A 9,050-nucleotide genomic window follows, 5' to 3' on the forward strand; every position below is an offset into this window, starting at 1 on the left:
GGGCTCCTGGTGCTAACCACGAGAATCGCGCCCACGGGAGAAAGTGCTGGAGACACTCACGGAAGCACACTGAGCACAGGACAGACCGAGAGGCTGGACAAGCCTCCCGCGGGCACCGAGACGGGCTCCTGGTGCTAACCATGAGAATCGGGCCCACGGGAGAAAGTGCTGGAGACACTCACGGAAGCACACCGAGCACAGGACAGACCGAGAGGCTGGACAAGCCTCCCGCGGGCACCGAGACGGGCACCGAGACGGGCTCCTGGTGCTAACCCACGAGAATCGGGCCCACGGGAGAAAGTGCTGGAGACACTCACGGAAGCACACTGAGCACAGGACAGACCGAGAGGCTGGACAAGCCTCCCGCGGGCACCGAGACGGGCTCCTGGTGCTAACCACGAGAATCGGGCCCACGGGAGAAAGTGCTGGAGACACTCACGGAAGCACACTGAGCACAGGACAGACCGAGAGGCTGGACAAGCCTCCCGCGGGCACCGAGACGGGCTCCTGGTGCTAACCACGAGAATCGGGCTCTCCTGGAAGTCCCCGTGGAGATAAAGGAAAAGCAAATCTCACCAGACGGATCATGAAACTTGTTCCAATTTCCTGACAAGTAAGCGAAATCCACAGAACCAAATTTATCAACTTACTAAACATAGAAACCGCAAAATTATCAGGGAATCAGAGCTGCCTGAAGCCACCAATCAGATGATTGGCAACAGATACTGGTCGCTCCACAGGAAAGCAAGCAAACACACGAAACAGCTCACAACCATAGTCTCAAGCACATCCGATTACCCAAGTAAGTAAACAGGAGACTCAAATCCTACTCACACAAACCAACCAGTGCCAGCGCCCCGCACGGGCCCGGGGATACTCTGTTCTCACGGAACACGAACCGCCTGGGGCCGGCACTGGGGCACAGCGGCTAAGCCTCTGCCTGTGGCACCGGCATCCCATCCAGGCACTGGTTCGCGTCCCAGCCGCTCCTCTTCCAAGCCAGTTCTCTGCTGACAGCTGGGGAAGCAGTGGAAGACGGCCTCTGGCTCCCGGCTCTGGATCGGCCCAGCTCTGCCACAACCATCTGGGAAGTGAACCAGGGGATGAAGACCCCTCTCTCCCTCCCCCTCCCCCTCCCTCTCTAATAAATAAAACTTAAAAAAGAAAACTAAGACATTTAATTCATAATAGCCAAACAGAGTAAAAGTAACCACAAAATAGTAAACACACAAGCTTAGATAAAGCAAACTGAATCACTGGCTTTGAAATATTGGTTTAGGAATTAACATTAAATAATTTTATCTACATGCTAATGAGCAATAATATGCTAAACAAAAAGCTGAACTTTTATTGAAACATTTATTTACTTGAAACTCAGAGTTACACAGAGAGAAGGAGAAGGGGAGAGAGAGAGAAAGAGAGAGAGAGAGAGAAAGAGAGAGAGAGGTCTTCCATCCTGCTGGTTCACTCCCCAATTGGCCCAATTGGCTGCAACGGCCAGAGCTGTGCTGATCCGAAGCCAGGAGCCAGGAGCTTCTTCCGGGTCTCCCACGTGGGCGCAGGGACCCAAGGACTTGGGCCACCTTCTACTGCTTTCCCAGGCCAGCAGAGAGCTGGATCCAAAGCGGAACAGCCAAGTCCTGATGCGGCGCCCACATGGGATGCCACCACAGTGCCAGCCCCAAAGCTGAACTTCTAACAGCAGAATACTATGAGGCCTTCAAGAAATTGATGGAAATGCATTATTTAATTAAAAAAAAGCACATTTTTCAATTTTTACATCAAGATCAACCCCTGCTAACAGGTGACCCAATGTGTGGACAGGACCCGGCGTGAGCCCTGAGCAGCCCCGTCCAAGACGCCCGCTGGATTCTGCTAATACAGACGCAAGAACCTGCGTCAGACCTACGGAGACGCTGCAGTGGGGACGGCAAAGTCACAGAGCGCCCGGGGCCTGCGTGGCGACAACCCCGAGACACCAGCAGTGTCTGGACAGAGAACTCATCCTGAGAACCGACTCCAGTGAGGACGCCCACGGCAGCACCCCCCACCCCAACCCACCAGGGAAAGCCCCGGCCTGCCTGTGCCCCGGCAGGAGACGCACGCCTGCCGGCAGGAACAGTAGCCACCACCACGGAACCACGGTGGACACCACACTCACTGCCCGGTGAACACCGCCCACCACGGCACCCACAGTGGACACCACGCTCACTGCCCAGTGAACACCGCCCACCACAGCACCCACAGTGGACACCATGCTCAGTGCCCAGGTGAACACCGCCCACCACAGCACCCACAGGGGCTCAGGGACGCCACGCTCACTGCCCAGGTGAACACCGCCCACCACGGCACCCACAGTGGACACCACACTCACTGCCCAGGTGAACACCGCCCACCACCACGGCACCCACAGTGGACACCATGCTCAGTGCCCAGGTGAACACCGCCCACCACAGCACCCACAGGGGCTCAGGGATGCCACGCTCACTGCCCAGGTGAACACTGCCCACCACGGCACCCACAGTGGACACCATGCTCAGTGCCCAGGTGAACACCGCCCACCACGGCACCCACAGTGGACACCACGCTCACTGCTTAGCCGGGGACAAACTTAGAGCCGACCAGCTGCACACACAGTGGGGCCTCCAATGGGCGTTTCCAACAAGAGGCAGCAGGCTGCTGCAGCGTTTCTCCTGAGGATGGGACGGGACACGTGCCTTCAACCCAGGGTCCTGGGGCAGGGCCCGGCCGCAGCGCTGGCTACAGAGGGAAGTGGCTCCGTCACAGCAGAGCTCCTGGCCACGGCCAGGGAACAGGTCCTCTCCGGGCAACAAGGCCCTGCGAACCATCGGGGTCTCAGTCCCGAGTCGGCCCTGACTCCTGTTTCTTTCCCGGAATGCAGGTTGCACTGACACCACCTGGGCCACGAGGGCCCCCGGAAGGACGGAACGTGGGATCCTGGCCCCGAGGAGTCTCACGTGGGATGGAGCCTACGAAGCGGACACGTTTATCTTCTCATTCCATTTCCCACGAACCTTCTGAAGTCCGCCCGAGCACAGAGGTGTCCCTGACACAGGGAATCACTACATACTGAAAACGCTCAAACGTTACTTCCTGAAAACCATCTGATTACCAGGCTTTCCAGCCCCATTCTAACGAATCATTTCTAGAAGGCAGAAACGCGGAGACATCGGCGCCGAGGCAGAGCCGGGGCGTCCCACTCTCAGCTCAGCCTCTACCCTGCACGCGCTAGCGGCTACCTGCAGTGCCACCGCGGTCACCCCATGGCCAGTGTCGCTTCCCCGGCTACTCACGTCTCCAGGAAAACAGCGGGCAAGCTTCCATCGGGTGCTTAAAGAGCCTTTAAACTAGCAGGAACCGTGTGTTTATTTGGGAATTTTTAAAAAGTACCAACTCAGGGGCGGCGCTATGGCTCACTCGGTTAATCCTCCACCTTCGGCGCCGGCATCCCATGTGGGCGCCGGGTTCCAGTCCAGCTCTCTGCTGTGGCCTGGGAAGGCAGTGGAGGATGGCCCAAGTGCTTGGGCCCTGCACCCGCATGGGAGACCAGGAGGAGGCACCTGGCTCCTGGCTTCGGATCAGCGCAGTGCCAGCCGTAGCAGCCATTTGGAGGGTGAACCAGCGGAAGGAAGACCTTTGTCTCTCTCACTCACTGTCTATGACTCTACCTGTCAAATAAAAAAAAGTACCAACTCAAAGCCCAGGGTAGGCTAATCCTCCGCCTATGGCGCCGGCACACTGGGTTCTAGTCCCGGTTGCCCCTCTTCCAAGCCAGCTCTCTGCTGTGGCCCGGGAGTGCAGTGGAGGATGGCCCAAGTGCTTGGGCCCTGCACCTGCATGGGAGACCAGGAGAAACACCTGGCTCCTGGCCAGTGCCGGCCATGGTGGCCATTTGGGGGGTGAACCAACAGAAGAAAGACCTCTCTCTCTCTCTCTAACTCTGTCAAATAAATAAATAAACAAACAAAGTCCAGAATAAGTGGAATTCTGCTCCCGGGCTGAGAAGATGGTTCTTGTCGACCAGACTTGAACACCACTCACAAAGCACAAGTGGACGCGTCCCAAGTTCCACCCGCCAACTCGCCATCGAAAGACAACCTACCCTGGGACCGCGACACCGCCCCTTGCAGGAGCCCTGCTCCCAACCCAGGTGGGGTGGACGTGTCTGCAGGGCCCAGCCACGAAGCCACCACAGCAGAGCTGCGCCCAGAGCCAGCCTGAGGTCTGCGCATGCTGCCCCCTGGGCCCACTGCCCCCTGAGCCCAGCACTGTCCCCCTCAGCCCACTGCCCCTGAGCCCAGCACTGTCCCCCTGAGCCCAGCACTGTCCCCCTCAGCCCACTGCCCCGAGCCCAGCACTGTCCCCCCAGCCCAGCACACTGTCCCCCTCAGCCCACTGCCCCAAGCCCAGCACTGTCCCCCTCAGCCCACTGCTCCCTGAGCCCAGCACTGTCCCCCTCAGGCCAGCACTGTCCCCCTCAGCCCAGCACACTGTCCCCTGAGCCCAGCACTGTTCCCCTGGGTCCAGCACTGTCCCCCGAGCCCGAGCGCTGTCCCTCTGGGCCCAGCCCACTGCCCCGAGCCCAGCGCTGTCCCCCTGGGCCCGGCGCTCACTCGCCCCCACTGAGGTTCACTCCCCGCGCCCCAGGTAGGAGCGGGGCCGGGACTCGCATGACGTCGCGGAAAACGCAGAACACACTCACATCTCCTCCAAGCACAGCCCGGCTCGCAGGAGAAGGGGCTTGGAGCCCACGAGGCCGCTCGCCGTGCGGGCTACCTGCTGCCCGCGAGCCGCAGACCGACGCGCTGCCCCCGTGCGGGGCGGGCTCCGCGCGGCCGAGCAGGAGAAAGGGCCGCTCCCCAGGCCCGCACCTCGCCCCGCCGCGCGGCGCAGGTGCACTGCCCCCGCCCCCGGGCGGGCCCGCGACCTCTGCACTTTGACCGCCCGGGCGGGGGCGGCGCGGGGCGGCCGCCGCGCCCCCAGCCCACCGCCCGGGCCCGGCCCGCCGGCCGCCCCAGGCCCAGGCCCGCCTCCGCGCGCGCCGGGCCAGGTGTGCGGAGCCAGGGCGCAGGTGGGCGCCGGGCCGCGCGTGGGGCGGCCGGCGGGCCCGCGCGCGGAGGGCGCGTCCCGGGGCGGCCGGCGGGGGAGGGGCGGCCGGCGGGTCCCGCGCCCCCTCCCCGCGCGCGCCCCTCCCCCACGCCCCGCCGCCCGGCCGCGCTCACCTCGGTCGGCTGGCTGATCTCGAACAGGTCCAGCCGGTTGGCGTTCCAGTGGTGGATGATGTCGGCCAGCTTCCGCCGCTCCTCGTCGCGGCCGCCGGCCGACATGGTCCCCGCCGCCGCCTCCCCGCCGGCCGGGCCGGGGGAACGCCGGGCCCACGGGTCCGCGCCGCCGCCGCCCCGCCGCCCGCCGCGGCCTCCGCCCGGGCTCGGCCTCCGCGTCGTCCGCCGAGCGCGGCCTCGGCCCCGCGCCGCACCTCAGCCCCGCGCTCAGCCCCGCCGGCCGGTGCGCCCGAGCGCCGCGCGCCCGCCCCGCCCCGCCCGCCGCCGTGCGCGCCCGCCGTGCGCGCCCCCGCCGCCCGCGCGCGCGCGCACGCGCACCTCCGCGCCGCCCGGCGAGGTGCCGCGGCCCCGGCGGGCTGAGCAGCCGCGACCGGCGCGGGCGAGGGCGGGCGTGGACCCCTCGGTGGACCCGGCAAGGACAAGGGCGGGCGTGGACCCCTCGGTGGGACCCGGCGCGGGCGTGGGCGGGCGTGGACCCCTCGGTGGGACCCGGCGCGGGCGTGGGCGGGCGTGGACCCCTCGGTGGGACCCGGCGCGGGCGGGGGCGGGCGTGGACCCCTCGGTGGGGCTCGGCGCGGGCGAGGGCGGGCGTGGACCCCTCGGTGGGACCCGGCAAGGACGAGGGTGGGGGCGGGCGTGGACCCCTCGGTGGGACCCGGCGCGGGCGGGGGCGGGCGTGGACCCCTCGGTGGGACCCGGCGCGGGCGGGGGCGGGCGTGGACCCCTCGGTGGGACCCGGCGTGGGCGGGGGCGGGCGTGGACCCCTCGGTGGGACCCGGCGCGGGCGGGCGTGGACCCCTCGGTGGGACCCGGCGCGGGCGGGGGCGGGCGGGGACCCCTCGGTGGGACCCGGCGCGGGCGGGGGCGGGCGTGGACCCCTCGGTGGGACCCGGCGCGGGCGGGGGCGGGCGTGGACCCCTCGGTGGGACCCGGCGCGGGCGGGGGCGGGCGGGGACCCCTCGGTGGGACCCGGCGCGGGCGGGGGCGGGCGTGGACCCCTCGGTGGGACCCGGCGCGGGCGGGGGCGGGCGTGGACCCCTCGGTGGGACCCGGCGTGGGCGGGGGCGGGCGTGGACCCCTCGGTGGGACCCGGCGCGGGCGGGCGTGGACCCCTCGGTGGGACCCGGCGCGGGCGGGGGCGGGCGGGGACCCCTCGGTGGGACCCGGCGCGGGCGGGGGCGGGCGTGGACCCCTCGGTGGGACCCGGCGCGGGCGGGGGCGGGCGTGGACCCCTCGGTGGGACCCGGCGCGGGCGGGGGCGGGCGGGGACCCCTCGGTGGGACCCGGCGCGGGCGGGGGCGGGCGTGGACCCCTCGGTGGGACCCGGCGCGGGCGGGGGCGGGCGTGGACCCCTCGGTGGGACCCGGCGTGGGCGGGGGCGGGCGTGGACCCCTCGGTGGACCCGGCGAGGGCGGGCGTGGACCCCTCGGTGGACCCAGCGCGGACGAGGGCGGGCGTGGACCCCTCGGTGGGCCCGGCGGCCGGAGCCGGGTTCTGACGGACTGGGCGTGGTGGGTGGACGGTGCTGGGGACAGGCATTAGGTGCGGGGTCCCCCGGCGTCCCCCTCAGCTGCCCCAGGTGACCGGGCCCGTTCCCCACAGTTCTCGGACAGTGAACTTGAGGGAAATTGTCCTCATACACGTTTTTTTAAGTTTTAGAGCCTTTCCCAGCTGTTAACGTCGAAGCACGCATTACTTCCGTCGGATTTAAACGAGCTAGAAAAAGCAGCCCCGTAAACACCTAATTCCGAATGAGGACGTCAGGGTGAGAGAGCCCAGTCGGGGCCGGCGCTGTGGCACCGGGCGAGTCCAGGCTGCCCCACGTCTGACCCCGCCGCCCGCTGGGGCGCCCGGGCAGCAGCAAAGGCCCCAGTGGGAGACCCCAGTGGGAGACCCCAGTGGGAGACGCCAGTGGGAGACCCCAGTGGGAGACCCCAGTGGCGCTCCGGGCTCCAGCCAGGCCTGGCCCAGCCCTGGGCTGTTCAGCCATGTGGGGAGCGAGCCAGTGAATAGAAAATACCTCTCTCTGTGTAAGTCTACCTTCCAAATAAATAAAACAATATTAAAAAAAAAAGCCTAATCAAATAGAATTTCTTCTGCTAACTACTAGCTATCCCAGGAACCGGTTAATTATCTAGAGTAACCAAAACAGTAGTAAAAAGATTAACAATGATCTACACCCATAACCAGCTCCCATACCCGCGTGTTACGGCCACACCAAGAATACTTGGCAGGAGCGCCTTCCTGAAGACCCTTAAAATCCACTCCCATTTCATGAGAGCCCATCGTTCCTCTCGCTGGTAACCCCCTTAACAAGCCTCAAAGGCCACTGAGCCCCGCGGTTATGGCGGTTACGGTCCCGGACAGAGCACGCAACCTAACACAGCCCACAACCAAAACGCCCCTCAGAGTAACGTGGAGCCGCTGTAGATGGGTGATTGAGTTCACAGAAAATCCCACAAAACCCGAAACAGAGATGGGAGGTGATAGAGTTCCTGCATGTGTTGTCTGCTTAGGTGGACTTTAACCGTGACTGATGATGTAAAAAGGCGTAACTGTGCCGGCCCTCGGCTCTCGGGAACGGCATTGGAGACCCCAGCCCCGACTGGAGGTGCCGGACGCCTCCCGCATCACCACCGTCAGTGTCTCAGTGTGATGACAGCGTGGCAGCCCCTCTCTCAGAGTGAAGCGACAAACGGTCAGACTGTTAGCGAACACGGGGCAGGAGGTGCCGTCGCCGCCGCGGCCTCGTCTGTCAAGATGCGTGCCATGGCCGAAGCACGCACACGCTAACCACGGATGCCGAGGCCCACCCCGTGGCGCCTACGGGTGCCTGCTGCCTTGGGATTATCTCGTTATTTATCATCAGAGCCACGGCACGCGTGGGCCACGTCCTACCATGAGGACAGCGGCCGTGGCAGATCTGTGAGCACCGGGTGCAGTCGGTACCGCCAGCAGGATGAGGCCGAGGGGCGGTCCAGTTGACGAGGTTCCCTCACACACTCACCTCCACTTCATTCCACCACCTGTCATTTCAGCCCTAGTCATCACCCACTTCTGTTTCTTCATGGAACATTATAAATTAAAATAAAATAAACCCTCCGGGACCTGCAGTGCAAAGCCCGTTTCCCCCTCCCCCCACAGCTCCAGGCTTTCCTGCTGCCCCTGCTTGTCCCCGTCCCTCTCCCTGACCGCCCACGAGACCCCGGCCACCGTGCTCAGCGTCTCCACGTGACAAACCCAGCAGCTCTCCTCGCTAGCTCAGCCCCGACCCACGCCCCGCAGGGAAGGAGCTGCCACAGCCTTTGTGCTTCAACTCTAGTTTGGGATCATTCCAACACTCCATCAAAGCAGTGACACGCTTTACTCCGCCCACTGAGCCAGAGCTTATGCTGAGAGCTGGCGGTTGACCTCTGCCCACTCACACGACCTGGAGGACAGCGAGCTGACCCTCCCCGTGTTGTTCTCGGACAGATGGCCCCGTCACCTTCTCCTAACTGCGCTCGTATTGGTGCCGTTCACCAGTTCCAGTTGGAAACGGGCTCCTTGAATGAGGACTCTGGGGTTTCCAAAGTCACTGCGGGGTTTTTAAACCAAAACTGAGAGCGGTTCTCCCTCGGGAAATAAGGAAGAACCCTGCTCACAGCACCCGAAGTTGAAGTTCCATGTAATCGTCCTCTGATTCTCCTGCCTGCGGCATGTGGATTCTGGCGGCCTGTGTACCCAAGCATGGTGTCCCCCACCCCG

General features: G+C 64.8%; 1 protein-coding gene across 21 annotated transcripts in view; it reads right to left on the reverse strand.

Annotated features, from left to right (window-relative positions):
• AFDN (afadin, adherens junction formation factor) overlaps positions 1-5,545 on the reverse strand; it is a 147,461-nt gene extending 141,916 nt beyond the window's left edge. For 19 of the 21 annotated variants that reach the window (XM_070074581.1, XM_051841909.2, XM_051841907.2 and 16 more), the window contains exon 1: positions 5,244-5,545. In XM_070074581.1, the coding sequence (XP_069930682.1) occupies positions 5,244-5,348 (105 nt within the window). In that variant the 5' untranslated portion in view covers positions 5,349-5,545. Of the gene's footprint in view, positions 1-4,723; positions 4,858-5,243 lie in introns of those variants that run through there. The other 2 variants (XM_070074583.1, XM_051841903.2) reach the window with 2 other exon arrangements.
• Between the last annotated feature and the right edge of the window lie 3,505 nt (positions 5,546-9,050).

This window comes from Oryctolagus cuniculus, chromosome 5, assembly GCF_964237555.1.
Source record: "Oryctolagus cuniculus chromosome 5, mOryCun1.1, whole genome shotgun sequence".
NCBI lineage: Eukaryota > Metazoa > Chordata > Mammalia > Lagomorpha > Leporidae > Oryctolagus > Oryctolagus cuniculus.